Source organism: Microtus oregoni, unplaced genomic scaffold (genome assembly GCF_018167655.1).
Source record: "Microtus oregoni isolate MIOR12 unplaced genomic scaffold, Mior012 000025F_ref0000491, whole genome shotgun sequence".
Classification (NCBI taxonomy): Eukaryota; Metazoa; Chordata; class Mammalia; order Rodentia; family Cricetidae; genus Microtus; species Microtus oregoni.
Genome location: NW_024543084.1, coordinates 14,083,529 through 14,098,345, shown reverse-complemented (window position 1 = coordinate 14,098,345; position 14,817 = coordinate 14,083,529). Strand labels below are relative to the sequence as shown.

The following is a 14,817-nucleotide window of genomic DNA, read 5'->3' as shown; positions in this document are numbered from 1 at the left end:
TTGCTGGTGTCCAGACGCAGTTAAACAGCACTGTTCTCAAAGACACAGTTCAGATGTCCGTAGCCATGGGTTAATCACTGGCAGTTGTGTAACACGAACTTTGTAGTTCGTTCCTCCCCCTTGGATCTCAGTAGGAATGACAGGTTGTGGAATAACAGGTTGCGTGTAAGTGGCAACCAGTCCTGTCATGCCCCTGCCCCCTGTGCTGGGTGCCGATTAGTCGCTGTATTCACTCAGGGACAGCCAGCGAAGCGTGCTGTCACCCAGTGAGGAAACCAGCTAACCCACGTAGTGTCTCACGCAGTGGGTTATCGGAAGAGCGTTAGCCAGCAGAGACACAAGTACGGACAAGCGAGGGCCCAGGATGTGGTAGTCACATTTGCATGGGACCAGGTGGATGAAGGAAGGAAGAGGAGCTGACGCTACAGGAGCACTGTAGCTGTCTCTATTGAAAACTTCCGGCTGCAGTGAGGGAAGCTTCCCAAATGGACATGACTAACAGCAGAGAGAAAGCTGTTCCCAGGATGGAGAGGTCCCAGAGAAGGGCCTGCAACATGCCAGTCAAGGGCCCTACACTGAACCATGTAATCACTTCCTGTCCCCCTGTCCACATCTGGTGAGCAGCCACCTCTGCATTGGTTGGGTTCTAGATTCATCATATGAAAGGGATCAGGCAGTGTGTGGCCTTGTGTGACTGTTATCTTTCACTCAGTATAATCGGATTTTTCTCTGGGTCATGAGTTTACAGATAACGACACGGAGCTCAGCTTAGGCTTGTCCCACTAGCTCTTGTTTGTTTGTTTCTTTGTTTTTGTTTTTCGGGACAGGGTTTCTCTGTAGCTTTGGAGCCTGTCCTGGACTAGCTCTTGTAGACCAGGCTGGCCTCGAACTCACAGAGATCCGCCTGCCTCTGCCTCCCAAGAGCTGGGATTAAAGGCGTGCGCCACCACTGCCCAGCGTCCCACTAGCTCTTATAACTTAAATTAACATACTTTTTTAAATCTACATTTTTACCATATGGCTTTTTACCTTTCTTTCCATACTGCCCATGCTGCTTCCTCTGCCTTTCTTCTTCCCAAAGTCTTCTCTGTCCCCAGAAGTCCTGCCTAACCTCTTCCTACCTAGCTATTGGACATTCAGCTCTTTATTAAACCAATCAGAAGGTGCCTTGGCAAAGACATCTTCCCAGTGTAAACAAACATCCACAATAACTCAGCACAGCATAGGTTCATACAATTAGAGCAATAGTAGTAGCTCTCACTATGTGGCTGTACTGTAGTTTACTCAGCCATTGATGAATATTTGAGGTTTCTTTTCTTTTTTTTTTAAGATTTATTTATTTAATTAATTTATTTATTTTGTTTACACCATTCTGTCTGCATGAGTGCCTACAGGCCAGAAGAGGGCACCAGATTTCTTTACAGATGGTTGTGAGCCACCATGTGGTTGCCGGGAATTGAACTCATGTCCTCTGGAAGAACAATCAGTGTTCTTAACCTCTGAGCCATCTCTCCAGCCCTTGAGGTTTATTTACTACATGTCTCTAAAAAGATGTATTTCCAGGCAGTGATGGTTCACACCTTTAATCCCAGCACTCAGGAGGTAGATCTCTGTGAGTTCGAGACCAGCCTGGTCTACAAGAGCTAGTTCCAGGACAGGCTCCAAAACCACAGAGAAACGCTGTCTCGAAAAACCAAAAATAAATAAATATTTTTAAAAAAAGAAAAGAAAAGAAAGGCTCTTGATAGATCTTTGCTTGGATGTCAGTTTTCAGTTCTTTAGAGTTTGCTATAGGAGTGGAATTGCCAGGTCACAAGTAAATCTATGTCTGGAAGTCATAAACGTGAATTGCTTAGCTGGGTGTGGCGGTCCATGCCTGTGATCCCAGCATTCAGAGATCACGAGTATGAGGCCAGCCTGGGCTGCAGTAGTAAGACCCTGTTCAATACAAAAAGGTGGAGGTAGCAGAAAAGAGAAAGGGAAGAGGGAAGGAAAGAGAAGAAATATATATATATATATATATATATATATATATATATTCTGAAATCTTTATCATGAACCTTTGGGTGTCTGGTGCCGCTAGAGAAGGACAAATCTCACTCGGGAGGAGCTAGCAGATGCGCGTGAGGACAGGTGTACCTGAGGGACGGTGGCAGGACGTGGGCCAGGACAGGTGGTCTCACAGAGACTCTAATGAAGTGTGTGGTCGCGTGGGCTCTGATTTGGGTGAGCACTTAGGAAGAGAAGGTGCCTCGCCTGACTCCATAGCCAGTTGTGTTCCTCCTGTTGTACCCAAACAGTGGCCCAAAATGTCAGCATCAAGCGGGGACACACTACAGGCCTAGTAAATGCAGACACGATGTCTTATTGTATAGCCAAGGCTGGCGTAGAAGTTAGTGTGTACGCCCCTCTGGCCTCTTGTCTCTGCACCTTGAATACGGGTATTCCAGACTGGTATCGTTCCCAGCTGTGTTCTGCAGGATCTCACTATATAGCCTAAACCAACTTCAAATTTGCAATCAGGGAAGGAGAGATGGCTCAGTGGTTAGGAGAACTGTCTAAACTTGCATTGGGGTTATGTTCCCAGCACTTAGCTGGGAGCTAAGAACCATCTATCTATAATTCCAGTTACAGAAGATGGGGATCTGACGCCCTCTTCTGGCCTCCTTGGGCACGGCATGCATGTGGTGCACAGGCTTATATGTAGACAAAATACTCATACACATAAAACATAAATACATTTGCAATCTTCCTGGTTCAGATTTTTGCTGCTTTAGCTCATACATTGCTCCTATGAGTTGCTGAGTTCATTTTGATATATTGTAAAGTAAGGTTTGGTTTGTTTGTTTTTAACTTTGAGGCTGGGTCTCACCTCGCAGTCCAAGCTGACAGTCGAGGCTGGCATCAGGCTTTCAGTCTTCTCATCTTCGTCTCCCCGGTGGCGGGATCACAGGCTTGCAATGCCACGGCCACTCCAGATTCATTCTTTTCTGTGTAGCTATTCTAAGAGAGATCTCAGAAATGGTAATTCTTTGGTTCAGCATCCTCACATGGACCCTGGGAGCTTTTGAGGGAAAAAAGCCCTGCATGGTCTTCATTAAATATTCTCCACCTGAGCCAAACCCCAGAAACGACAGATTCTCAGGCCTCGCCCTACAGCAGCCCTGCAACAGCCTCACGGTCCACAGCAGGTCTAGGGCTACAGCCTCAGTTCTCCAGTCAGAACTATGCAAAACACTTTGTAGTGTGACGGTGTGTGTGCCAGTGTGTGCGTGTGCATGCGTGCGTGTGTGTGTTTGTGTGTGTGCAACAGGATCATACTTTGCTATAGTACTGGCTGGCCTGAAACTTGCTATGTAGACAAGGTGGATTCAAATTTGTAGCAATCCCTCTGCCTTTACTTACCCATGTGCTGGGGTTATGTGTATATGCCAGCCCACCTGGTTCAGTTTTGTTTTGTTTTTGTGTTTTGAGACAGGGTTTCTCTGTGTAGTCCTGGCTGGCCTGGAACTCACAGATATCTGCCTGCCTCTGCCTCTGAGTTCCGGGATTAAAGGAGTGTACCACCACCATCTGGCTTTTTTTTTTAAAATATTTATTTATTTATTATGTATACAATATTCTGTCTGTGTGTATGCCTGAAGGCCAGAAGAGGGCACCAGACCTCATTACAGATGGTTGTGAGCCACCATGTGGTTGCTGGGAATTGAACTCAGGACTTTGGAAGAGCAGGAAATGCTCTTAACCTCTGAGCCATCTCTCCAGCCCCCCTGGCTTTTTTTTTTCTTCTTTTTTTTTTTTTGTCTTTTAAAACCCTGCCGGGCGGTGGTGGCGCACACCTTTAATCCCAGCACTCGGCAGGCAGAGGCAGGCAGATCTCTGTGAGTTCGAGACCAGCCTGGCCTACAAGAACTAGTTCCAGGACAGGTTCCAAAGCCACAGAGAAACCCTGTCTCAAAAAACCAAAAATAAATAAATAAATAAATAAAGTAAAATAAATAAATAAATAAAATTAAAAAAAATAAAATAAAATAAAACCCTGCCCTTTTCTCCAGTGCTCAGAACACAGTCCAGTTCCTCCTGGGCCCTCCTCTGCTGCTGTTGCATCATCAACAGACTGCGTAAACACCTTTTGCCTGAGGGTGAGCTTGGGTGTCATTTCAGGCCAGTGTTTATGTCCAGCTGATCTAGTTGAAGACTGTGTTTGCCCATTGAATGGTCTTGGCCTCTCTAGGAACGATCACCCATAAACATGAGAGTTGATTTGGGAATTGTTCTGATGCAACGTTCTGCATGCCTATTCTTCAGCAGTCCCCTCTCGCTTTATTATTACTATTCTTATTATTTTAGAATTTGGTCCTTCAGCTCCGCTCTGTAGTGAGCTTTGAAATGGTGTGGAGTGATGCATCCAACCTTCCCAGAGTTGTCTGTTATGCTTTATGTTTGCTGGTGGATTTTTGGCTTTAGGATTTTTATTTATTTATTTATTTTTTTACAATTATTTGTTTGCTTGGTTGGTTTGGTTTTTAGAGGCAGGGTTTCTCTGTGTATCTCTGGCTGTCCTGGAACTCACTCTGTAGACCAGGCTGGCCTCAAACTCGCAGAGATCCGCCTGCCTCTGCTTCCCAAGTGCTGGGATTAAAGGCGTGCGCCATCACCACCCACCACTGCCCAGTGACAGATTTTATTCTATGGCTCAAGCTGGCCTAGAACTTGGTGGTGGTCATCCTCCTGCCTCTCCTCTCAAGTGCTGGGAGTATGCACCACCACATAGCTACCCCCCAGCCTTTCTTTTTCTTTACATTTGATTTGTGGAAGACATGGAGTTGCTGGCTGTGTAGCTCCTGTCAGTTTGGGTTTGTGAGCTGTAACTCTGTGGTGTCATTCACCAGGTTCTTCAGTCGTATGTGTGGCAATCCAATTGGGGGTGAGGTTCCAGGCTAGGTTTATTGTGGTAGCAGGAATGCTTTGTGTGTGTGTGTGTGTGTGCACATACATGTGTTTCTTGAATTGGAATGAACGGGAGTCTGGGTTGCTGGTCTCTGTGTTGTCTCCTGTCGGTGACCTTCACCTGGGTCATTTTGCCCCTGGAGGTGATGGGAATTTTAAAGGGCCACTGAGTGGGATAGATGTGACTAAGGGGAAGAACCAGGCAGTAAAGCACCTGGCAGCAGCCTGGTGCACAGTGACACTTTATTGTTGTTGTTAGACCTGTGTGTGGGACACAAGTCCCTGGCTTGGAGCCGTTTTCGGGCCTAGGCTGTCTGCCCTTCTCCTCTACCCTGGAGGGGAAGTCTGCAGTGCCTGTGGACCTGGGAGGCATGCTCAGGAGCGCAGCAGCCATCTCAGCGCCCCTGGTGTGGCCGCTCTGGGAAAGGAAGGCCGGAGCCTCGCTCACCCTCACCCGGTGTTTGCACCAGACTGTAAGTGCCCTGCATAGCTCTCCACCACGTTCCTGGCTGGGGGTCCTGGGGAACTGGCTTGGTTCCTGCCTGTAAAGCCGCGCATGCGCCTGCTCTTTCAGGAGGCTTCCCGGGCGAGCTGTCCTGTCATCTCCCCTGGTCCTGCCTATAAAGCTGTGCATGCGCCTGCTCTTCCAGGAGCCGAGCTGTCCTGTCACCACCCCTGGGCCTGCTTCTCTCATCTGGGGCTCAGCTTTGCATGGACACTCGGTTTGTCAGCTGCTGCCTGCCCTCCATTATCCCAGCGCCCAGCCTAGCTGATAGCACACAGTAGGCACACAGCACATCTTGGTTGGCTGACTGTGTTGTGCAGAGCTTGAGAACAGCACTGCTCTCCGATCTCAGTACCTACGGCCATTCGCAAAGACACCCTCTTGAGTCCCCAAGTTTGTGGAATTCCAATTAATTTTTTCATCTTCTCAAACCCATTCAACTCCACTCATTTCTGTTCATCTGTAAGTTTGTGCCCTTGTCCCCTGCATCTTCCATACCTCCCCACCCCAGCCTAGCTTCCCTCAGGCCAGCCTCTGTCCCCTAACACCCGCACTATCAGGCCTCCTCAGTCCTTCACATCACCCATGTTCTCTCGCTCTCTGCTGCATCCTAGTCCATACATGTGTGTGGCTTTATGCCGTTGTCAACAGGGAGAAGTTCTGCTCCTATATATGGTTTGGGAAAACGCCAATAAATCAGAACTTTTAAGTTATAGACAGACTCGATGTGAAGAATGCACTGTGAAGGATGCACTTGTTAGAATCAATCAAAAACAAACAAAAGAGCCCGAAATAAGACAGTCAAGGCCTGAGAGACGGCACATCAGCTGAAGGTACCTGCCACCAATCCTGATGACTGGACTTTGATGCCTGGGGCTCACGTCGTAGGAACTAAGAATTGACTCCCACAGGTTGTACTCTGACCTCCGCACACATGCTGTAACATGTGTGCCCCCACACACACAAAATAAACCATAATTTTAAAAAATACTAAGCCAGGTATGGTGGCGCACACCTTTAGTCCCAGCACTCAGGAGGCAGAGGCAGGTAGATCTCTGTGAGTTCAAGGCCTGCCTGGTCTACAAGAGCTAGTTCCAGGACAGCTAGGGCTGTTACGTAGAAAAACCCTGTCTCAAAAAAAAAAAAAAAAAAAAAAAAAAAAAACAAACAGAACAACAACAAAAAAAAATCTAAACCTCAGTCAATCAAATAATGTGATCTCTGTATGAAATAGAAAACCAGATATAAACTGGGAAGTAGAAAAGCAAAAAGAGTGAGCTGGGGGCAGAGCCAGAGTCCCCATGAGAAAGGCTCTGTGAGCCCCTCGGCGACTCCCTTCCCGCAGCTTCATCCCTACCCACGTGTTATGGCAGAACCGAACATGCGTTCACAGATGCATGCATATTAGGGGATTCTTAGTTTTTTATTATTTTTAAAGACATGGTGTCCTGTGGCACGGGCTGGCCTCAAACTCACTACTTCCCCCGCTGACGAACTGGGATGACAGGTCCCAGCCACCACTCTTGGTTTTGCAGTGTTGGGGAACACACCCAGGGCTTCCTGCCCTCGGGGTTTTGGAATTGGTATATTGTATCACTAACATTCTTCTAAATTATGGCTGTCTCCTACATTTTCCAATTGTAAAAATAAAATATTTAGCTGGACATAGTGGTTCACATCTGTGATTCCAGCTCTTGGGAGGCTGAGGCTAGAGGATTGCTGTGAGTTCAAGGCCAGCATGAACTTCTTTACAAATTCCAGGCCAGCCAGAACTACAAAGTGAGACCCTGTCTCAGAACACAGTAGCAACAAGAACAATAAAATATATAGCCAAACATGATGGTCCATACCTATAATCCCAGTACTTGGGAGAGTGAGGCTCTCAAGTCTGAGTCAGCCTGGACTATCAAGTAAGAATCCTGTCTCAAAAAAAAAAAAAAAAGTCAAAGAAAATTTGTTTTATAAAATTTGAAAAAATATGCCAGACTGTGGTGGTGCACACCTTCAATCCCAGCAGAAGCAGGCAGATCTCTGTGAGTTCAAGGCCAGCCTGGTCCATCCAGAGTGAGTTCCAGGAGAGGCAGGACTACACAGGGAAACCCTGTCTCGAAAAACAAACAAAAAAATTGAAAAATCTGGGAGGCAGAGGCAGGTGGGCCTCTGAGTTCAAGGCTAGCCCTGTCTACAGACTAGCCTGGGCTACATAGTGAGAACTTGTCTCAAATAAATTAAATAAATAAATTGAAAAGCAATAATTACAAAGAAGAAAAATTCAAATGTCTGCTAACCAACATAAAGAAAATCAGCCCTGACATTTGATTGTGCTGAGGTCGTCTCCTTAGGAACACGCTCTTGTCAGCTCCGTGCTTGACACTGTGAGCACCAGCCCCAGTGACACCGTTCAGGAGTCAGTGGAGGGCAGGGCACAGGGCTGCCGTGATGCCATGTGCCAGGCCCCAACTCGTTCCCATCCCCACGAGGCTCAGGCTGCTGGGAAACCTTACACACCACACATGGCCTGAGGCTTCTCTGGGGCAGGGCCTGGTGCCAAGATTATTGCCACAACCGCTGTGACAGGATAGCGTTAGCTTCTCCTCTGAGCCCCTGTGTGCCTCATGTCTTCATGTCTGTGCACAGATGAGCAGGTCACCTCTGGCTGCTGCTGTGGGAACTTAGCAGATCCTGACCCACAGTCATGATTTTCTACTGGTCACAATGGGTGGCCTTCAAGCGTGGGAGTGACCTAGCATCACTCCCTCCTGGGCCTGAGTGAGCAACACCCTCACCAGAGTTGGAAGTCTCGGTCAGTTTGTTGTGTGACCTTGAGCACACTACTCCCTATGCCCACCGAAAGCTCTCGTCTGCTCAGGGAACCCAGCCCAATCATCCTAAGTGTATGTACAAGCCTAGGTGACCTTTGCCGATACGAGGGACCATTGTTGCTGGTACCACCATTCTCTCCTTCTTACATTCCTCTTCCTCAGCCCCTTGGGAGTCACTTGTAACCTGGCCATCACGGCTGCATCTCAGGACACGCAGAGTCAGCACTGGTGCACCCCACCCTCACAGAGCCCCCCCCCCCCCCCCCCCCCCCCCCCCCCGCCCCAGTGTGTGGGGGAGGATGGAAGTGTGATGAAGCCCTGCAGGAAGCCAGCAAGAGTAGGCTGGGAGAGCAGGTTCCAGTGAGCCTGGCTTCCTGAGCCTGGGGGGCTCCACCCAGACCAGAAAAGCAGAGGGTGGGGCTGGAACCTTAAAGCCACTATCTGGGGTTGCTCCCACACCACACAAGATTCTCACAGTGGACTTCCCTTCTCTCTCTGCAGCTCATCATGGCCAAACAACTGCAGGCTCGAAGGCTGAATGGAATCGATCACAACCCCTGGTGAGCTGGCGGGATGGGACGGGGTCTGGGTGTCCAGGATGGGTAGTGACAACCACAGCATGGGAGAGGCAAGACCCAAGATAGCAGGCTAGCCTCAAGTCTCAGCCTTCCCCTGCGTGGCTGCGGTGCTGAGCAAGAGACACACTGGTTCAAAATGGAGATGATTTTACCTCCTTGAAGGGCCTTGTGAACTAGCAACAGTGCTCCAAATCGGGCACCAGGCCATGGCTCCCATGGGTGGTAACTGATCCCCCGCTCCGTACCTATGGCTTCCGCACCCTGGGATTCAACCAATTGGAGACCAAAATCATTTTTTAAAAAAATGCGTCTTGTGATTGGCAAGATGGTTCACAGCGGGTATGAGTGCCTGTGGCATATGCCAGGGTACCTGGATTCAGATCCTAGCACTCATATTTCTAAAATGCTGGGCATGGCCATGCCTGTCTGTAACCCTAGTGCTGTGGGAAACAAAGACGGGAGGGTTGTTAAGGCTTGCTGTCGAGTGCCCTAACTCCAGGTTCAGTAAGAGATCTTATCTCAAGGGAATAGGAAAGAGTCATAGATCAAAACACTTGCCCACCTCCTCTGGGCTCCACATGTATGCCCATGAGTACATTCAACAAAAATACACACATACACACATGTTGTACACACATACATACACAGAAAAGGAAAGACACCCCTACAGAACGTGTAAAGACAGTTCCTCTTGCCCTCGGTCACTGAGCAATGCGGTGAAGTAGCTGTTTACATGGCACGTAGGGTGACTGGAAGCTAGTCATCTAGAGATGAGGTGTACAGGAAGAGCTGGGACGGACCTCACTACTCCAGTCCCTGTGTAGTGTGTTCAAGGCTCTGGATTTCATGCCCAGCATGGGGAAAAAAAGAAAAGGATGTGGGAAGGAGGCTTAGGTCATATGTAAATGCTATGGTAAGAGACTTGCAGCTGGGCGATTGGTGGCGCATATCTTTAATCCCAGCACTCAGGAGGCAGAGGCCAGTACAGGCTCCAAAGCTATAAAGAGAAATATTGTCTCGAAAAGAGAAAGAGACAGATACAGAGAGAAAGACTTGATTTGGGCCAATTTGGATACCCTGGATGGAGGGAGGTCTGAAACCCATTTCTCCACAAATATTAAAGGCCAGCCTACATTTTATTTCACAGGTGCTTTGAAATGAGATAACTTAAGAAAGTATGATACAGAGGCTGGGGAGATGATGGCTCCATGGTTAGGTGTTTGCCATGCAAGCATGAGGACCAGGGTTCAGATCCCTGGAACCCATGTAAATGCCTGGTAAACAGGGCTCCTTGGCTGTAATTCCAGCCTTGAAAGACAGAGATAAGGGAATCCAGAGCAAACTGGCTAGCAAGACTAGCCCTATTGGCAAGCTACGGCTTCCCTGAAAGAGCCGGTCTCATTGAATCAGGAGGAAGAACAACAGAGTCTGATGCTCAACTTCAATCTCATTCCCCCACCTGCACACACACGTGAGTTCACATATATACACCCACACATGCAGACGTGCATATACACACGTGCACACCACGCACATACACATGGCAATGGGAAAAGAGAAGAAAGGATGATGCAAGCCAATATTTCCGCCTCGGTGCTACGGGTGGGACCCAGGGCCCCATGCTAGTGTTCTAATACACTTAGATATGGAAGGATTGTGTGTGTTTGTGTGTTGTTATCACTGTTACAGTAAATGCAGTGGGAAGTTATTCAAAGGAGCTTTTTCTCTTCTCCCTGTGCACATTAAGCCAGGTGCATGGACAGAGCTGTATACTTGAAAAATTACAGAGGTGGATAAGAGAGCTCTCTAGAGGAACGGAACTGTAGAATGAACACATACACTCACACACATGCACACACACACACACACACACACACACACACACTTTATTAGAATGGCTTATAGGCTCTGGTCCAGTCCAAGAATCCAGTAGTTTTTTAGTCCATGAGGCTGAATGTCTTCAGTATACACCAGAATCCCAAAGAAGTAGACGGTAATGTAGTGAGGGAATGGATTTGCCAATGAGAGCGAGAGCAAACAGGCAAAGAGCAAAAGCTTGCTTCTATGTCCTTTCTATAGGCTGCCTATGCGGTGGGTGTGCCTCAGATTAAGGGTGGCTCTTCCCACCTCCAAAGACCCAGATTAAAAGTGGGTCTTCCTATTTCAAATGGTCTAATTAAGGAAAAATCCCTCACAGGGGTGCCCAGCCACTTGGGTTTTAGTTAATTCCAGACATAGCCAAGTTGACAACCAAGAACGGCCCTTACAGTGCAGAAGCACACACACACACACACACACACACACACACACACACAGAGAGAAAGAGAGAGAGAGAGAGAGAGAGAGAGAGAGAGAGAGCAGTGCACAGGACCCAATGTACTCTACTGACCTCACCAGCTTATTATGAAGGCCATTACCAAGATGCAAAGGAGGAGCCTGGCACTGGCTGACACTCAGTTCTGTGTCGTCCTCGGAGTGGCCCAGAGCACAGTGAGTTATACAGGCCACCAGGAGGTGATGTGAGCCAAGTGTTTCACACTGTGCTGGGGACAGGTACACCACAGGCTAGGAAATCCCTCTGGGGCTTCTGAGTCACATGTCACCGCGTCCCATCCAACAGGTGCCTCTACAGTGTAAGGGCGGCTGGGGTGTGGCTTGGGGTGGAGCTTTGCCTGGCTTGCTCTCCAAGGGGAAGGAATGGCAGAGTGAGAGTTAGGGTCAGATAGGACAGGCTGGAGCATGTGACACCCTAGAGTCTCCTACTTGTCATTCACATGGTTTTAGATATAAATGTTTCTTACCGTGGGTCATGGTCAATGTTTGAAGTCTCCTGGGCTGAGTCATATCATTGGTACAGGGCCTGACCGTCTTAAAATATGGGACTCGCACAGGTGGGGGTAGGGTGTGTTGTCGGTCTTTCTAGAGTCATCCCATGCATGTTCACCCTGCCCTGCAAACAGACAGAAGTATTCCTGGGAGGTGACCTGGGGCTGACTCTCTGTTTGTTGCCAGGGTGGAGTTTATCAGACTGGCCAAAGAATATGATGTCGTGAACTTGGGCCAGGGCTTCCCCGACTTCTCACCTCCGGACTTTGCTGTGCAAGCTTTCCAACAGGCCACCAGTGGGGACTTCATGCTCAACCAGTACACCATGGCATTTGTGAGTCTCCCACATCTCCCGAAGGCCTTGGAGAACAGGCACTAACACCACATAGGTGTGAAGGCTCATGGGGCACAACCCAGTGGGTTGGCTTCAGCATCCTTCAGTTACTGAGAGTCCCCTATGTACTGTACCTCAGATCCCAGTGTGGAAGGCAGATCGGGAAACCCTTTATGACCACAGCATCTGGTCCAGGGAGGGAAAGCTTCTAGAAGGAGGCGATGCTTCAGCCAACTCCTGAAAGACGGGCTCCTGGTTGCATTAGACTAAATCCCATCTGTTCTGTAAGGACCACACAATATATATAGTTGCCAACACTGGAGTGGAAGAATGCCTTTGGCGGGGACTGGGGTTTCGAGACAGGGTTTCTCTGTGGGGCTGTTCTGGGTGGAACTCACTCTGTAGACCAGGCTGGTGTATTTGGATTTTTCTTTGGGCCACAAACCAGCTCCCAAATAAAAGACAGAGGCTTATTATTGAATAATAAATAATTATTGTTGAATGCTTGGTCTTAGCTTAGGCTTGTCCCATTAGCTCTTTTAACTTATTTTTTAAAGGTTTATTTATTTATTATGTATACAGTGTTCTGCCTGTATGTATGCCTGCAAGCCAGAAGAGGGCGCCAGATCTCATTACAGATAGTTGTGAGTTACCATGTGGGTGCTGGGAATTGAACTCAGGAACACTGGAAGAGCAGCCAGTGCTCTTAGCCTCTGAGCCATCGCTCCAGCCCCCCTCACACCTTTTAATGGCTATTTAGTTCTATTCCATTGCCCAGATGTTCCACATTAGTAGTTCACATTAGTGGACTGCTTTCCATATCTTTTATAAATGTTACCGTTTTATCTTTAAAAGTGTGTATTTCTCCAAGATATATTCTTTTTATCTATTTTTGTTACTTTTAATTGTGTGTTTATCTGTATATGGGTATGTGCACGTGGGTGCCGGTACCCCGAAAGTCCAGAGGTGGCAGATTGCCCAGGAGCTGGAGGTACAAGTGGTTGTGATCTGCCTTGTGTGGGTGCTGGGAATTGAACCCAGGTCCTCTGAAAGAGCAAGGACCTCTTAACCACTGAGCCATTTCTCCAGTCCCTTAAGATAAACTTTCAGGTAAAATCAATGACTTGAAAGTCAGACGTGGTGGAGCATGCCTTTGATCCCAGCATCCAAGAAGCAGAGGCAGAGTCTGTGAGTTTGAGGCCACTCTGGTCTACATAAGGAATTCCAGGCCAGCCAGCTCCACCTAGTGAGACTCTGTCTAAAAGCATTAATGAAGGCTGTATACAGTTAAACGTGGTTAACAAGTCTTGGTAAACTGCCAGGAAGTTAGGGTTGCTCATTGGCATCCTACCAAGAGGCGCTCAAAGAAATCCAGAAGGTTCTTTGCATAAACCAAAAGAAAGCCACTAACAATGAAGATGAGGATGGCTTCCACTGGTGGCTGAGCATTTGTGTGTGATGCACAGGCCCTGGGTCTGATCACCAGCAGAGGCGGGAACAGGCTGTTTTGTGACCCATGAGCCCCGTGTATCTGTGGGTGTTACCGCTGTGCTCCCATGATGTCACTTCAGTGTCTCTAGGCTGTTTTGTTCTGGTTAATTCTTTACAGACACGGTGCTCTTTCCATATGCAGCACCACGCTCAGCTTTACCTGCCTGTTCATTCTTACATTGGGAGGCACATAAGTTACTGACTCAAGTTTTAGTCTCTCTGTTAGCCACTTGGCTTTGCCTTGAATGTTTTGTGTATGTCTTCACCCTCTCTCAATGGTTCCTGCCTGCCGACACAGTGTGCCTACCTGACTGCTGACACCGTGTGCACACCTGACTATTCTAACTGCCTGCCTGCCTGCTCACACCGTGTACCCACCTGCCTGCTCACACCGTGTGCACACCTGACTGTTCATACTGTGTGCCCACCTGACTGCTCATACCGTGTGCTCACCTGACTGCTCATACCGTGTGCTCACCTGACTGCTCACACCGTGTGCACACCTGACTGCTCACACCTTGTGCCTACCTGACTGCTCTCACTGTGCCCACCTGACTGCTCACACCATGTGCCCACCTCACTGCTCACACCGTGTGCCCACCTGCCTGCTCACACCGGGTGCACACCTGACTGTTGACACTGTGCCCACCTGACTGCTCACACCGTGTGCCCACCTGACTGCTCACACCGTGTGCCCACCTGCCTGCTCACACCGTGTGCCCACCTGACTGCTCACACCGTGTGCCCACCTGACTGCTCACACCGTGTGCCCACCTGCCTGCTCACACTGTGTGCACACCTGACTGCTCACACTGTGTGCCCACCTGACTGCTCACACCGTGTGCCCACCTGCCTGCTCACACCGTGTGCACACCTGACTGCTCACACCGGGTGCACACCTGACAGCTCACACCGTGTGCACACCTGACTGCTCACACCATGTGCACACCTAACTGTTCTAACTGCCTGCCTGCCCCATGCTTCCACCTCCAAGTCTAATTAGGATGATTATTCCTAACTGTGCACCGTAGGCACCAAGTCAGTTGGCCTGTATCAGAGCTCAGAGGGAGAAGTAGTGTAGACAGACTTTTACCAGCTCCCAAATAACAACATGGAGATTTATCATTAATTATAGAAGCTTGGCCTTAGCTTAGGCTTGTTCCTAACTAGTTCTTATAACTTAAATTAGCCTATATTTTTTAAAAAATGTATTTATGTATACAATATTTTGTCTGTATGCATGCCTGCAGGCCAGAAGAGGGCTCCAGATCTCATTACTGTGAGCCACCATGTGGTTGCTGGGAATTGAAC

At 48.5% G+C, this 14,817-nt stretch overlaps 1 protein-coding gene across 4 annotated transcripts in view; it reads left to right on the top strand.

Moving 5' to 3' along the window:
• The window catches only part of Kyat1 (kynurenine aminotransferase 1), a 30,964-nt gene that overhangs the window by 7,844 nt on the left and 8,303 nt on the right, over nt 1–14,817 (top strand). For 2 of the 4 annotated variants that reach the window (XM_041674222.1, XM_041674220.1), the window contains exons 2-4: nt 5,210–5,423; nt 8,779–8,837; nt 11,868–12,015. In XM_041674222.1, coding sequence (XP_041530156.1) covers nt 5,322–5,423; nt 8,779–8,837; nt 11,868–12,015 — 309 coding nt within the window. In that variant the 5' untranslated portion in view covers nt 5,210–5,321. Of the gene's footprint in view, nt 1–5,209; nt 5,424–6,106; nt 6,289–8,778; nt 8,838–11,867; nt 12,016–14,817 lie in introns of those variants that run through there. The other 2 variants (XM_041674224.1, XM_041674223.1) reach the window with 2 other exon arrangements.